At 29.6% G+C, this 17,280-nt stretch overlaps 3 protein-coding genes across 6 annotated transcripts in view; 2 read left to right on the top strand and 1 right to left on the bottom strand.

Moving 5' to 3' along the window:
- The first annotated feature begins 80 nt into the window (after positions 1 to 80).
- On the top strand, positions 81 to 3,397 carry LOC130896584 (suppressor of cytokine signaling 7). Its single transcript, XM_057804770.1, has 4 exons — positions 81 to 606; positions 760 to 873; positions 2,339 to 2,568; positions 2,996 to 3,397. The coding sequence occupies exons 1-4, from the start codon at positions 301 to 303 to the stop codon at positions 3,354 to 3,356; spliced, it is 1,011 nt and encodes a 336-aa protein (XP_057660753.1). The 5' UTR covers positions 81 to 300; the 3' UTR covers positions 3,357 to 3,397.
- A 3,798-nt stretch (positions 3,398 to 7,195) lies between these two features.
- Positions 7,196 to 15,270, bottom strand: LOC130896581 (ubiquinone biosynthesis protein COQ9, mitochondrial-like). Of its 2 annotated transcripts, XM_057804763.1 has the most exons (5): positions 15,004 to 15,270; positions 11,069 to 11,349; positions 10,791 to 11,003; positions 8,582 to 8,791; positions 7,196 to 7,376 (listed from the first exon to the last, which is right to left on the bottom strand). In XM_057804763.1, the coding sequence occupies exons 1-5, from the start codon at positions 15,047 to 15,049 to the stop codon at positions 7,341 to 7,343; spliced, it is 786 nt and encodes a 261-aa protein (XP_057660746.1). In that variant the 5' UTR covers positions 15,050 to 15,270; the 3' UTR covers positions 7,196 to 7,340. The 2 variants fall into 2 exon arrangements, with proteins under 2 accessions (XP_057660746.1, XP_057660745.1); XM_057804762.1 differs by lacking the exons at positions 7,196 to 7,376; positions 8,582 to 8,791; positions 10,791 to 11,003; positions 11,069 to 11,349 and adding an exon at positions 13,068 to 14,894 and having other exon boundaries at positions 15,004 to 15,241.
- A 1,034-nt stretch (positions 15,271 to 16,304) lies between these two features.
- The window catches only part of LOC130896172 (F-actin-uncapping protein LRRC16A), a 29,119-nt gene continuing 28,143 nt past the window's right edge, over positions 16,305 to 17,280 (top strand). For all 3 annotated transcript variants that reach the window (XM_057804087.1, XM_057804086.1, XM_057804085.1), the window contains exons 1-2: positions 16,305 to 16,538; positions 17,134 to 17,231. In XM_057804087.1, the coding sequence (XP_057660070.1) occupies positions 16,502 to 16,538; positions 17,134 to 17,231 (135 nt within the window). In that variant the 5' untranslated portion in view covers positions 16,305 to 16,501. The remainder of the gene's footprint in view (positions 16,539 to 17,133; positions 17,232 to 17,280) is intronic.

The raw sequence follows: 17,280 nt of genomic DNA, 5'->3' as shown, positions 1-17,280 counted from the left end.
ATGATTTGAACAATGAATGTAATTACAGGCCGACTTTAATAATTAAGACTGGTTACAAGGTCTAGGTGAATGAAGACTTTGTTAAAAGAAGATTTTTGACATAACAAAGCTAGAAACGTCAAAGTTGTTGAAAGAAAAATCAAAAAGTAAATTGGTTCCTTAATTTAGTTTAAAGTTTATGAGAGACAATTATCTAATTTTAATTGCTAGGACTTTCCCCTGACGGTGTTCCACTCGTGAACGATGACTGAAAGATAGTACCATATTCATTATAGTGATCATTATTGTTTTCTTTGAGGTATGGCAAACTCCAACAATAAAACCAACAATTGGTTGTCACGCCTACGGCAGTTGAGTATACGAAGAAGATCTACAGATAATATTCATAATAGTATTTCCGATGGGCATGTTGCGTATAGGAGAGGTACTACATCTTATAGTGCAGATAATATGGCACATCCTAATAGTAACAGTGTTCGAAGAAGTATTATCAAGATGCACATAAGAGTTAAAAACGCATTTAAAAATAGAGGATCTAGTAGCAACACTAATAGAAATAGCGTTCTGGCTCCCACCAATTCCAACTCATCAAATTCGAACAGTAGAGTAAGTATTTAGATAGATTATCATTTAAAATTTAATGCTGTAAAGAAATGAGTAAATTTGATGTAACTATCTGATTTAGGCAACCGCTTATTTCTGGAATAAATATATCTGATAGATAAATTATTCAATGGTAAACTCTGTACTTCTTTTTAGGTGACACTATCAACTACAGTGCTTCCTAAAGAAAATATATATTTACTAGAACCAGTAAGGAGAGATAGTTCTATTCCTCAGTATGACGATTCACCTTTATGCTTACCAGTGCAGGTAAAGTCACACACAATTTTTTTTCCAAATGTATATATTATTTAGAACTTAAGACTAAATATTTTGATAAATACAGAAAAAGAAAACCAGATGAAGACTGAAATAGATGTTTTAGTAATATGTGCAAAACAATTTGACACAAAAAGTATCATAGTACTACACCAAAAAATAACATGGAAAAAGATAAAGCAGAGAAGAAATAACCAAAAAGCAAGGTGAAAAAGAAATTAAAAAACTGGAAAAAGTTATGGAGAGAATGAAATAACACAGGAAAATATAATATGGACGAATAAAGAAGAAAAGAATGGTTGGGAAATAAATAAAGAAGAAAGAAAAACATGAGAGATTCCAAAACAGTGGGAACATGCACTCAAACTCAAAAAAGAGGATTGGGAGAATTACAGATTGATATGTTTGGCTCAAAGTCGATTTAGAAGATAAAAAAAAGAAATCCAGTAAGAAGAATAATTAGATCTACATACATTGATGTGAGCTTGACTATTAACACAATAAATATTGAGGGAATGTGAAAAAGCTTAGGAAAAATCAGAATACCAACAACACTAATAATAAAAATTAACAAACATAACAGTAAGATGCCAGATACAGATATGTGGAAAAAGATTGGATGAATTTATAAACAAAAAATAAATGAAAAAAGGAGACAGTCTAAGTCCATCTTTTAGATACGAAAAAGAATTAAAAGCAAAATGTAGCTGTACAAAAATGAAGATTGAATAATAAACAAGAGATACAAAGATAGTCAAAACAGTGGATATATTTGGCTCTAACTCCATTAAATTCATATATAAATCAAATAAACTTGAGGAAATATTTGCAGAATAGGTTAGAAGGCAACCAGATTTTTAACCAGACAATCAAGCAATAAAATTATACTTAGAAGACAATAACGGAACTGAAATCTGGGAAGGAAAATAATTAGATCTACATACATAGATCTGAGCATGACTTTTGGCATTATATATAAAAAGAGAATGTGGAAAAGTTTAGGAGAAGTCAAAATACCAACAGCACAAATAATAATAGTAATAAAACATAGACCAAGAAGAGATAAGTTTGACCAAATAAAGAAAATAAGAGGTAACAAAGGGAAAGCACTGGAGGAAATGAAATATATATCAGGTGCAGAAAAGCTTGAAAAAAAAAATAGGTAACACCTTAGACGGCATAAGGATAAAAGGTTTCAAATCAAATTGTGCAAATAAAACATTTTGTTTAAGGAACTTCATATTTGAGATTTTAGTCTAATAAGTGCTTCTAAACTTCTGCCATTTTTTTTATCAATTCATAATTTAACAGAAAAATTATATCAATATAAATGGATAAATATTTTTATCTACGAAAAGTAATACATAGCATTATGCCTCTCTAATATTATATCATTTTATGCAGTATTTATTTCATGAACTTGTAGCATTTTTTTTCTTAAATTTATATAATATAGGCATTGATAGAAGATAACCAAAGCACAACTGCTCCTGTGATACCACCTAGAAGACGAAATTTTCCACAATTATTATCAGAAGTACAAAATGGTAGGATACCAAAATATGAAATAGCAAATCTTTCAAATTTCTACTGGTATTGGGGACCAATATCCAGATCTCAGGCTGAGGAAAGGCTTAAAGAGTCTCCAGATGGTGCTTTTCTTGTTCGTGATTCCACTTCTGATAGGTACGTAAATTAAGATTGTTATCAATATCAATACCAATCAGTATGTTATGTTTTCCATCAAATGTTTTTTCTATTTTGTCAATGATTTTTTAGTGTTTAGCCCATTGGGCATTTGCCAAGCCCACATCACTAATCAGAAGGCCTATGTGCACAAAGGTTCTTGACTGCCCATTTTTACAACAAGTGTATATCTAAATTTTTGTTTCAATTTTGTTACAAAAATATACATAATCAGTTTTTGAAATTAAAAACCCTATATATGAAGGTACTTTGACTGAATGTATTAAAAATTTGTACAGTAGAGTCAAGTTCCAGTACTGATTTTTCACCCACTTTATTTGTAAATATCATATTTTGAATTACAAAAAAAAATTGTTTATATATTTTATTCATCATTCTTTTCATGTTTAATCAATGTATATTTTAGGTATTTATTCACAATGAGTTTTCGGAACATTGGAAAGATCCTCCATTCACGGATAGACTACAGCAATTCAGGCTACAGTTTATTTGATCAAGTAGGTTATAACAGTATCGTAGAACTTGTAGAAGATGCAGTATCGAAATCAAAACACGGCGTCTATTGCTACACGAAAACGAAAGATGAAATTCACCCGAATTTTCCCGTTAGACTGACATTACCCGTATCTAGGTACGACAAGGTACCATCGTTAAAGTACCTAGCTCGTTTCGTTATCCGACAGTACGTCATTATTAACGATATGGACCAATTACCGTTGCCTGTGTCGTTAGTGAAATATTTACAAGAAGACGGACCTTACTTTTAGTTTTTTTTTTATAATCGAATAATATATGGAGATGCTGAGTACTTATTTTAATTCTCATTCTTAAGTTTTCAAATTTTATGGAATCAATATCAAATTTTGTTAGTCTTTTGAAAGAGTTTCCAAATTTGATTTGGGTTAACTTTTCCTCGTTTTTCTATACCATATTATTAGAAATCAAAATTTTCTTTTTGACTATTTCGGTCAATAACACTAGTAGTTATATGAGGCGCCTCGAATCAAAACGCGCCAAGTCCATCTCAAGAAATTTTTGGAAAAGTGGAAAAACTGTCACAAACAGACCAATCATAAGAAATTATTGATTTTTTTAGCAAAAAATTATAAATCGTCTATGATGTAGATCCTCAAAATGGTTTCATAAATAATTAGAAAAATTTAAAATCAATATCTGGACTTTTCAGATTTTGATACTAAGATTGGGATTTTACGGGATTTGAAAGAAAAATAAACTTAGGCTGCAAAGGGGTTGAGCTATAAAAGCTGTACTAATTGTAATTTAATATTTTATTAAAAATAAACAAAGTCTTTATTGTTATACTAGATCACACAATATCTATCAATTTCCTCATCAACAATAATATTTTCATTTTCTTCATTGTTGAGATCTTCGCCTCCATTGTTGAGACCTTCGGCTTCTTGGTTTTCCCAATCGGGATATAATTTTAACGTCTCGTGTTTTCTCCACCCTTGTCCAAAGTGCTTTGTTAGCAGTTTTGCAACATCCTGTATTTTAGCAGCCTTAAGGCTAACCCCCTTGTTTATGGCTTTTGGGTTTATGTGAGACATATTAAACTCCGGTTTTGTGACAGATTTCGCTTGACAAGTTTCAGTTCTATAAAAGATTTCACCCTAGACTAGAATGTTATTTTTCTTCTTGTTCTTTTTTAGCATATTTCTTTTTGATTAATTGAACTTGAAGTGCCACAAGTTCGGTTTTTTTGCACTTTTTTAGAATTCAAACTTTCAGTCTTTAACCGGGATAGTGACTCTTAACATGTTTCCCCAGAACTTCTTTATACTCTTCTGTCTTAAGAATAGTGTTGTTCTTCAATTTGCTACAAAATAAAAGTTGTACTGAATTCAGTATAGAAAAATCTATAAGAAATAATAACAAACTCAACTTTCAAAAAATATGAACTTTGTGGTTTTTGATTCTAGGCTCCTCATATACTAGTTCGATAGATTATGTAGCTTTAGGCACTGGTTAACTTATATTCTTGCTGTAGTATCTAAAATTCACAAGGAGTTGGTGATTTAATGTTTTCAACTGACCAACGTCAATGCAGATTGTTTCATGGCATTGTTTTTGACTAGAACTCAACCAACAAAGTTTATTTCAAAAGACAAACAAAATTAATAGGAATTAATACTGTAAAGTAATTTTTCATTTCTTAAAATAACAAGAAAAGAATTTAAAATCAGAAATCAAATGATTTATACCATTTTTAGGTATATTTTTTTAAAAGACAAAACTTTTATACATTTTCGAACAAAATTTATATATTTTTCAGTCAAAAAAGTGATGATTTGACAATTTGAAAAAAACTGACTTCTTTTTACTTAATTATTTTTAGAAATGAAGAAAACTTTATGTAATCAATCATCGTTTTATTCTAATAAATGTTATTGTAAATATTTTCTTCTATATACATATACAGGGTTTTTTAAAAGTCTTGTATAACATCATTATGGTTACTTTATTTCTATTAGTTAGTCCTTATATTTTGTTTACATTTCCACGCTATCTTGGACGTACTCTCAGTAGCCTTCAAGGCTGTTTGGCTAACCTGAGAAAATGTAAATGTGCTGCTGATTCTAGTTAAATTTTATACAATACTAGTGGAGTGGTAAGACTCCGCTTTATGGACAGCCCTTCACTTTATTCCGTTTAGTTCTGCTCTATTTTCAAATAGGAATTTTCATGTCCTGTTCTTCTAAAGCCCTTTTGATGCATTGAGGTGAAATGTTGTCAGGGAACGCTACTTAAATAATACGTTTTGCTGTCAACTAGGCAATGTAGTAAGGCATATGAAACAAATTCGCTCTCTAAAAGAAAATCTTCGGTGTATGAAAATTTCGAATTATTTGAAAGGCTTACTCAAGGTAAGAATCTTTTTTTTCATTGTCTCTTTTACGAAACCCTGTATATACTTTTATAAATAATATGGTGCCTTGACAATTCGTGATCATTATTATAAATATGTAGCACATATTTTGTTACTAGAGTAAATCATAAATACCAAATATTTTACACTTTTGACGCTTTGTTTTGCATTAACCGAAGCCGAAATTTTAAAATCGATTTTTTTGTATAAAAAATAAACTTTCTTTTGTTAATACATTTTTATTACCAATTAAGAAATTGAATTAAAAGATTTTAATATATGGATAAATTTCGTATTTAAAAATTCCACTCTCAAAGAACATATCTATATATTTATATCCTTAATAATGTTCTGCTGTTTGGTTCTTCAACTTTATTACCATAATGTCCGAGTTAGCAGTTTGCACAATAAATAATTAACTGGCGATCCATTAGATACTGGTAGAATTTATTTACCGCCCAATAATTAGTTAAAGTTTCTTTACGAATAACCGAATATTTGACCTCAAGCTTATTAAAAACTCTAGAGGCGAAACTAGTTGGTTCTCCTTGACAATAATGAGGCATCACATGTCAACTTCAAAGTATCAGGATCATAATGTACTAGACTAACATCAGAACACATGGTTTTTTAGATTTAACTAAAGCACTCGCTCAAATAGCCGAAGTTACATTATTTCTTAATAATGTAATGATTCACCATAATAACTCAAAATATTAATATTAAGTCTTACTTATGAGGTCTAGGACATTCCATAATTACCTTGATTTTATATCATGCTTACATAAAGTCTTACTTCTGAAGTCTAGGACATTCTATAATTGCCTTGACTTTATCTGGATTCTCGCGCAAGCTCTCCTTATTAATAAAATTAATAAAATACTTATTTTAAATTTAAACATTTTTATAGATTTAGCTTCGAACCGGAAGACCTCACTCCCCTTAATACTAGGTCTAGATTTTCTAAATTCTGTTTTTTATCGTTATCAAAATATTTTCATTGAGAACCTACTCTACAATCTTTTGAGATATGCTATAAGTTGGTTTGGTACCATTTGACAATTTGCTCTATTCTAGGCAAAGGATGCTCAACATTTAACAAATATATATATATATATATATATATATATATATATATATATATATAATCAGCATATATTCCGAGCTTACATGTCTTCTGGACAATGGAAATTAAAGGAGTGTTCCAGTCTGAATAATAATCTAACTCTTCATTAATGACCTGTTAATGATAAATGTTGAAGCTTACAAAAAATGGGCTTTGTCTCCTGATTTATTTCCAAATCAACCCTATAATGTCCCCACTCATCTTTGAATAAGTTCTTATGTATATATTCTTTCTTCAGGATTCGAGATGTCTGCTATTGAATTTAAAAGCTCTTTACGACATTGAAATACTTCAGCATTTATATTCACGTCTTCGGTATAGGTCACTGAAAGTTTATTGAGAACTGGAACAAGATCCCACGAGTTGTTTTTTTCTTTTGTGAAGTGTTGTTTAGCATGAAATAGTATCAGATTTCAGAGGTTCTTCTACACTTTTCACAAAATCACTTACTTTCTCCGGAGATGATTAGTCCAATATGTTTTTAGTAGATTTTCATAACTATACTGTCCAATGCCTATTATCTGTTTTCTGCACTATCATACAGTTTCATCAGTTTCATTTTTTCCAAGGAAGGCTAAAAAAAACTACAATTTTCTTGAATTATAATTGTAATAAATAAAACTTTCTCAAAATAAAACTCAATTTTTAATTATTGTAATAATACTAAAAATCACATCCATTTTGGTAAAGAGAGGAAATAAAAATATATTAACTTGTTTTTCCTAAATTATTTCTCTATCTAGTCCAGTTGAGTCCTAGTATATTGCGAGCCTAAAAAATTATTTCACAATATATAACAAAACAAACACATTTTGTATAAATATTACATAAAGTTTGGTTTCAGATATCTTTATTTTGGACAAACATGGAAAATCCTCGAATTTGTCAATTTTTCTTTTAATCGAGATGTTTCATAAACATAGCAAAATACCCCCTTCCCTTGACAGCTACCTCCTCAAATTTTTGAAAAAACATTGGATACTTCATCTGAAAGGGTTTGAAAAGCCGAAATCAAAAATTTTGAATTTTGACTTTCACATTTTCCCGGTTGAAATTTTATGAATTTACTACACTTTTATGAAGATGAATGTTTATTTCAGAAACTACAAGTATAATACACCAACCAAGTTATTTATTTTTAATTTAACTAATTAATTAGTTTTCTTTTTTTTAGTAAATCTAGTGATTTTTTGTCTTTTTGTGCTGCGCCATATCTTGAATAGGCATTCTTTATAGAGAATATCATAGATTTTGAAATATTTACATTTTTCAATCCACAATACCCCCTACCCTTAACATCTACCTCCTCATAGTTTTTCAATAGCAACGGAGGGTGCGATACTCAAAAATTGAAAAATAAATTGCTGTCTTTTTCATCCGAAATTTAAAAATTATACATTTTTGAGTTTTATTTTTCAAATCCTTTCCAACGAAGTATCGCCCTTGCAAGTTAAAACATCTGAGGGATAGTTGTCAAGGGTAGCTGGTGAAAGGGGTGACAATTTTTTAATATGTTTATAATAAACCTCGGTTAAAATAAAAATTGAAGGATTCGAGGATTTTTCATCTTCGTCTAAAATAACGGAGATTCCTAGCGGGGTAAGACAAAACTTAATATCCACATCTTATATTCCATACTTTCACTTTATATTATAAATAAACTGAAAATAGAATTAAATAGAAGTTAAATCAACCCTGTATGCTAAGAAACTTGTTTTCAAAGGCTCACAACATCATAACCATGCAGTAGCCATTGTTTTCAAAGGCTCACAACATCATAACCATGCAGTAGCCATTGTATTCAACAGACTTGGTCTCCTATGACTTTTTTTAAAACTTAAATCTTGTTTTATCAAGATTGACGAGCTAAAGAAAGAAGATAAGGCACTTTAAGGATTAGAAAAAGGTACAAAAATAAATATTTACGATTTTTTTTGACTTTATTCCAACAAATTTAAATATTTTGTCAAACTTACCGTAATAAAAACTGATTGAACAGTATCTTTTGCCATTTGCGTACCGCTTTCAGATTTAATTAGCAAATCGTGTAATTGTACAGCTTCGTGTAATCTTTTATTGAGAAATATCCAGGTATCTTGAAATTTCTCGGATTTATCTTGAATCATATACAATTCGGTAGCTTTATACACCCCAGCTATTCCTATTCTTCTCAAATACCAATTATACTGAAACAAAAAATACACTTGAACAGTGGCGGAGATTAGGGAAGGACATGGGGGCAGTCGTCGTCCCCTTTCTGGGAAAACTATAAGATTTAGTAGCGGATATGAAAGTTTACGAGCTGTCCAACAACACTTAGTAGATATACAGCACACTTGTAATGGATAGACATAAAATTTCCCTAGGGACTTTTCAGGAGGAACGGAAAAAACGTTAATACAATTATGTAATATTAGATACAGTTTGTTAAATCTGACAACAGTGTTAACCGTTACTCATTGTTAACACTTATAAAGGTGTCAGGACAGTCGCGGCTGATGGCTCTCTTAGCTCAGTTACTGTTATGAAATTGTAGGAACTAAGAAGGCTTTTAAATGCAATCATTGAAATTTGTTACATACAGTAAAAAAATAGAACTGCACCAAGAATTTGGTTTTACCAGTTACTACCCGCTGGGGTTCGCACTTGTTTTGCTCACAACCGATGTCTGCTTGTAAAGAAAATCGGCAAACTTTGGCTGAGAATGAAGAGGCTAGTCATGTAATGGGTCTCTATTGGATGACGAAGTTTTTTAGGTGCGTGTAAAAAGTACCACAGCTCTTTTCGAACCAGTAGTCAACTGGATTTCAAAGTTAGAAAGCAACAAAGACATAATACAGTACATTTGGTCCTGTCAATATATAAAAAAAGAAAAGAGGACAGTGATAAAAAACATGGTAGCTTGTGAACCTGATATTGAAAGTACTAATAAATAAAACTAGTTAATAAATATAGTTTTAATAAAACATATAAAAACAACGAAACATTACTGAAAAAACTAGTGGAGATGCTCATGGATTTTGATCACACGTATAATCAAGTATAATTTTGTATTGAAAAAACTAACATCAAAGTACATACAGAATCATGATAAACGGTTTGAGAAAAGAAGGGTTCCAAAAGTTTTTGACTGAAGCATTTGATTTTTGTAAAAGACACTGATTTGAGGGGCCGACAGATCAAAACAAAAGTAAACTTCCATTTAAAATGTTCGTCCTGAATATGATTCACTTCAAGCCTATTTTTTTAAAACGTTTCACTACTCTCCGTTAGATACACCGAGTGAGAACATTATATCACGATTTGAAAAAAAAACCCAACTGGTTCTACTCTGTAACATAGAATTGCTGTTGACGGTTTCGACAAATAACAACTCAGTTTGTAAATACCGCATCAAAGAAACATGTTTTGTAGAAGATTCCGCGTTTGGTATGGAAAATGACACTTTAGCCTCTGAAATTGATGTAGATTCAAAAATGGAGCACCATTTAGAGCTTCAAGTCTGAAAATGTTCACAATCATAATGTATTCCCTAATTTATTCAAGCATCTGCAACTGTTTGTGACTATCCCTGTATCCACTACAACGGCAGAACGATTTTCCAGTGTTTCGAAACGCACAAGAAAAAATATTTGAGGAATTTTATGCCCCAACAATATTTAAATACACTAGCCATTGAAAATAATGTGATTAAAAACAACTTAGAGGAATGCATGGAAATTGAAGTCAGGCGGAAATTAAGACATTTAGAATTGTTTTAAAGCAATTACACTTTAGAGAAAACGTGTATCATGTACAATTGATTACTGCCTACTGTCTATTTTTTCTTATTTATACGTCCTTCGTTTGTATGTAACAGTTATATTCTTTAGATGACTTATTTAAACAACCTATCACAATTACAATTTATTCAATTTTCTTCGTATCTTCTAGTAAAACTCTGTAGATACAAAAATCAAACTATAACTTGAAACAATCTCTTACAAACTCATTTTCGATTTTATATTTTACCTTGTCCCCCAATTCTAACGTCCAATCGCCACCACTGCCCTTAAAAATTAAAATACTGCGTCACTGTTTCAATAAACGTTACTCCAACTAATAAGAACAACATAGGAATTGTTTAGACTTTGAACAAATTAGAATTGACATATTTGTAATACAAGTAATAATTGCAATACTTACATCTACTGATCTGTCACCTGCATAATAACATATATCGTCTACCATAGTTAACAATGTTGCTAAACTATTAGGTACGTTAGGGGGTAAAGACATAATAGCTATAGCCTGAGGCCATTTTCCAATATAGGGACCAATCATCCTTAAACGTTGCTGGATAGCTCTCTCAGCAAACTCCGCAGGAGGAATGGGCTTATCCTGAGTTTCATTTTGATACTAAAAACGCACCAATTAACATATCAATAATTAAAAAAATGATATTAATATATTGTTAGTCTTACCCTTTTTAAAAAATCAATTAACTTAGAATTAGAACTAGTTTGTAGATAATGAATTAAATCTCCACCACCCCTCGTAAACATTCCGTGTATGACACCAGGGTAACCAATACTTTGTGCTCCTTTACTGATACATTCCTTGGACCAACCATATTCTGGTACAAAAGGTAATGAGGCCTCTAAAATTTTCTCCCGTATACCTTCTTCGTAACAACCATCACCTTGTTGATCTGAAGATGCCGTAGATGAAAATAAACGAGTTGAGGACCATACTCTACTAACATCTATAAAAAATAAATATAATCTGCATTAGAACGATGTTACAAAAAACCAGTGGATGCAAAAGGTATTTGGATCTCAGTAAGACGATGTTAAATCTCCTCACGTGGCACTGTCGCACTGTTTTATCGGGAAGAACTCTAAGAGATTAGATATAGTAGAAACTAACACATATATTAGAGTTCTTAGAACTGTGGAGATCTGAAAAGGGCACAATCAACCCCAAAATTGTAGTGAGATTAATTTGAATCTCATATTTGTTGAGCTTCCTGATATCGAAACATATTCTTATCAGAAGATATCATTTTTAGATGTTAAAAAACTGGACAGATGAAGAATTTTAACTCTACTCCGACTATGAGGATTAAGAATGCTGTTTCATTTGTAGTCTATTTATATAAAGTTTACTTGATAATACAAAATTGTATTTTTGTAAGGCAAATTTTGAACCAAAAGGAGTCTAAGTGACATTTTTTTGGAATAATACATTATTTAGCAGAAATTATCGAAAAGTATTAAAAACTTAAGTAAACTGTACGTTCCATCAGGTAAAAATACTATAAAAAATGATTGCACAGATTTTACAATAATCAACTAATTTTGACTTCTAACTTACCCCTTCATATGATTATTTAAAAAAATCAGTTGGTTTAAATATGGATTTTAATCATGTGATTTAAATCCCAACTTTGAAAATTCATTTGATAAATCCACTTTCGTGTGTTTTTGCAAACAAATTCATAAATGGCAATACTTCTTTTAAAATAAACCACAGACCAGCCATACAATCTTTCAAGGATATAGAATAGTTGAGCTATCCTTAGATATATACCATTGAGTATAGATTCAAATACATTGATTTGTTATATCTCAAAAGTACTAGGCAGCTTTTTTGATGAAAGCTCATTGACGGTTTCACGTTCAAAAACTATCATCATGATACAACCAACTCACACAAAATCTGGACAAATTATTTATCTAAACCTTTCCTATGAATCACTCATATCTATTGGGAAAAACTGCATGAACATTCATTTAGTAGTTTTTGAATTCATCTAGTATTTTCAAAAAATCTTAAACCTTATCCCTGTATCTATTTTTATCCACAGCAGCTTTTACTGATAAGAAAATATTCATCTTAAATTCTATCATTATGATACAACCAATTCACACGAAATCTGGACTAATTATTTATCTAAACCTTCCCTATGAATCAGTCATATCTATTGGGAAAACTGCATGAGCATTTGTTTAGTAATTTTTCCTACACCTTATCCCATAGGTATCTGTATCTATTTTTATCCACAGCAACTTTTACTGAGAAGAAAGTATTCATCTTAAATTTTATTAGCATCTTACAACCGATTCACATGAAATCTGGACAAATTATTTATCTGAACCTTTCCCTATGAATCACTCATATCTATTGGGAAAAATAACATGAACATTCGTTTAGGTTTTCTTGAATTCATGTAGTATTTTCAAAACATTTTTCCTACACCATATCCCATAGGTATCTGTATGTATTTTTATCCACAGCATATTTTACTGAGAAGAAAATATTCATCTCAATTTCTAATTTATATTCGGTACATAATGTAAAATCTAAATCAACTCTGTAAATGTTACTGCACATAATTCAGTATTATATAATCTCATTTTTAAGAGAGAACTGGTTAATAAAAAAGAAAATGGTCCCAATTTAAAAACAATTAAAATCAAATTAAAAATTGTGGAAGTCTTTATTATCAAAAGTGTTAATGATTATAAAGTTATTTCATACCAATACAAAATAATCAAGAAACTTTTCTTTCAACCTCAATACATTCCTTAAGTCTACACAGAAGGCTATCTAATATATCAAAAACAGTTAAAGATGAGTTTAGAACCTGCATTTTCTCTTCTTCACTTAATTTAGATAAACTCTTGCCTTTTACTATAACATTCACATCAGAGTCAATATTTGGTTTATTGGAATTATTCAGACATAGTTCCTCAATTTTCAGTTTGTAATGAGCTCTAGATAGATCTATACCTTTTCTTAAATGCTGGAAATATGATTCTTCGAGAATAGGAAAGAAATCCCAAATTTTTGTTTCATTTGAGGAATCTCTTATCGATAAATATCTCAAAAGGTTCAAAGTAGCTATAATTTCATCTGATAATTCAATTAAGTCACTCTCCTCTTTTTTGTCCAGAAAACAAAATTTTTTTAGTAAAGTCAATAGTTTGTTACCTTTTACATAGCAAGACATTTCATTTAAGTGTTTTTTAGTGGAAAATTCTCTATACACTAGATCTTTATACAAAGTAATTGTATAACCTCTTAAACTTGAATGAGTTATATCTGATATCAAATTATTAACTAACAAGTAAAACCCTTTGTTTTCAAATGATAATAAATACGTTTTATATACTTCTACACCTGATTTTCTTAAAGACACAACTTCATTATAAATAATAATGTTGAATAAAGCTTTAAAAAATTTTTTGTGATCTTCAGAATCTAACAAAAGGTAAGAGAGTTTTCTATAACGAATATGCTGCAGTAATTTCATTGCTAATTTAAGACCTTTCTCAATAACAATCTGGTGATTCGTATTTAAAAGAATAGTAACTAGATGCAAACTATTTTGAAAAAAATATATGGCTTCATAAACTTTGGGTGTCTCATTGATACATATTTCTTCAACAAATACTTGATAGTATAAAGAAGCTAGACCTAAATCACATAATTTATAAACACAATCAGTATTGTCATCTTTAGTTTGTAATAATGCTACAGGATCTCGACATATTTCAAAAACTTGGGTAACTAAAATTTCTGAGGAAATCCTTGCTCTGTTTTTAATAGCATTGAAAATTTCTATATCTAAATAAACCAAAGGTCTTCCTAATAATGTTATCAAAAATTCAAGTTTAATTTTTTTCTCTTCACTATTTTTATCTTCTACTGGAAACATATCTTTTAACAGTTGATAGAATTGTACAAGATTTATATACAATTTGTTGATATTACGAGTTTCTTCTGAATTGTCCAGTAATAATTTCTCTTTTCCTTCTAAGTTTTCACTTTCAGGCACTGGATACTTTTTCAAATAATTATGTACAGCATTAAATCCCCAAGCGATAGATATTAATTTTTTGTTTGGAATCCTCGTTAAAATTTTTCTTAATGGATCCAACATCATAACAAATTTAATATCATTGTCACTCTCTTCCACTTCTTCAATGAATTGGAGTAAAGCTTCTTCAGGATTCGAGATGTCTGCTATTGAATTTAAAAGCTCTTTACAACACTGAAATACTTCGGCATTAATATTCCCATCTTCAGTATAAGTCACTGAATGTTTACTGAGAATGGGAACAAGATCCCACGAGTTGTTTTTTACTTTGGTTGTATGTTCTTTAGCATGAAATAGTGAAATTGCTTCTAACGTACGACCAGATTTCAGTAGTTCTTCTACACTTTTCACAAAATCACTATCACTTTCTCCGGACATGATTAGTTCAATATGCTTCACCACTTAATAATAGCGAATTCCAGAGTCTGTAAAGAGATTTTTTGTTTCGAAAACTACGAATCCTGTGTTGTATAAGGAAAAAAAATATAAAATACCAATATTTTTAAAATGAATGAAATAAAATGATGAACTTACTTTTTACATTAAATCTTCTAGAAATAGAAACAACCACAAAAGACATCTTCTATACAAAGTATAAACCAATTTTTGTCATCTGATATTTAACTACCACATTCGTTTTCACGTATTTTATTTTGGTTGAAATTACGAACTTGAAATTGTCAATTAATCAGTCATCCAACACCTACACTGCGTAAAAAATTGAGAAGTTCTCCTTCCTCTTTTCTCTAACTGCCAATGAAGAACATGTATACATTTTGAATGATATGTAACCCAACAACTGATTGGTTATTTTGAAACACAACGTCATATTTAGAAAAATGAAGTTAGCGCTATCATTGTCACTACTACTTAAAGTTGTGTATAATGGTACAATCGACCGGTTAATTATGTAAAGAATAAATAATAACTTTTAAATATATTACTACCTTTTCTATTCTCATTTAATAACTTTATTACAGGTTTTTTAATATAATTAGTATCACAATTCTTTTCGATTCTATACTATGTCCTACAGTATCTTTCTGTTTCTTCTTTCTAATGTGTAAATAAATTAATCTATGTTTTTAAATCATCTTGATTTTAGTCTCTTATATATAATATAAATTTAGTTATTTTATAATTTTTGAAAGATAAAAATATTGACGTACATGTTCCTGTATTTTCGAAATATGACCTATCAAATTAAGAAATTTATTTCATTTGGACCATTTGGTTGGTATATATAAATCATTAATAGTACATTACAAAGTAAATCAGATTCTACATTACGTGCAGTGCATACTGGAGAAGATAGTGAATAGTAAATTAAAAAATTTCAATTCCAGTTTATACTTCAAATAATACCTCATTATTTTTTACGTAACTTAACCAATATATAAATTTTACACTTGACATGCTGAAGTTTATTGTTTAATTTCATTTGTCGGAATTCTGAAGCATTATTTTTTGAACTTTTTACGTCTTACACGTTTTAATTTGGTTTTCAAGATGAATCTTCTCGATTTTAAGTCTTATTTGATACAAATTCAGTATAAAATAACAGGTAAAAAATTGTCATTATGATCTGTTTTGGTCATTATCAATTTATGTCAAGTGATATTTCGATTAAAACCGAAACGACAATTTTTATCTGTTATTTTGAACTGATTTTCTATCAAAAATATAATATAAATATAAAATCAAGAGGATTCATCACGAAAATAAATTATAAATGTCGATTTAAAAAATAATTACAGAACTCATACTTCAAATACGTATGTTTGTAGTTGTATACACTTCCATTTAGCCAACTGTAATAGTCCGATGCAAAATTTACTAACATATTGCAGTTTGTACCAATCAAAAGAAGGCGTAGGTGACATAGGGCTCACCAAAACACAAAAACCTACTAACATCCTGAAGTTTGGAAATGACAGTGACAGTAATTTTAGAGAAAAAACTGAGGTGTTTTCAATTAAAATGTTAATAATATCAAATAATTAGATGTGTATGTGTTTTGTTTGTATAAATTATGTCTACCAGGTCACAGCTTACTAAAGATTTAAATGGTGAGTGAAGATTTTCTTTGACAAATTAATTGAATTTGTGCATTGTAATTTGCAAAGGGGAGTGTCAGAATGACAAAAATTTAGCAAATTATTATTATTTTGTTTATCTTATCTAAATGTAATAAAATTCTGAATATAAATGATCTATGATAGTCTTTGAATTCATTATATACATATGACTCATACAGATAATCTGATTTTGAAGCCTCGATTTATAAGGCACAAATTATTCCAAGACTTAATTAGTAAACAAAATTGGTATCTCCAACTTGAATATATTGACCTAATGACCTCTTGTTTAATGTTTCGTAATCTGAAACCTTGAACAGGGCTTAAAAATTCAAACAGCAAGTAAATAACAATTACACAAATATATACTATTATTTTAAAATTCTATGCATACTATTTTTTATTTCAATTCCTGTTACTGTGTTCATAGAATATTATTAATTATTGATAAATACATCGTTTCAAATATCCTGTTGAATATTTATAACCACATATAAATAAAAACACATTCCAATGCTAGTAGAATTATTTTATTAGTGTTAATTATAATTCACATGCTCAATTAAGCAAAATTTTGTATTTACAGAAAGTATTAAATCTTCAGTTGGAAATAAGGTGAAAATTCTTTTCAAAAATGTGGTTAGATTGGAAACCAAAGGTGATAAGACTGAAAACAGAGTTTTGGTAAGTCATTTTGTATTTTTATAACTTATTCCTTTATGTAATATAATCA

This window comes from Diorhabda carinulata, chromosome 7 (assembly GCF_026250575.1).
Source record: "Diorhabda carinulata isolate Delta chromosome 7, icDioCari1.1, whole genome shotgun sequence".
Lineage (NCBI taxonomy): Eukaryota > Metazoa > Arthropoda > Insecta > Coleoptera > Chrysomelidae > Diorhabda > Diorhabda carinulata.
This window is presented reverse-complemented; position numbering and strand designations above follow the sequence as displayed.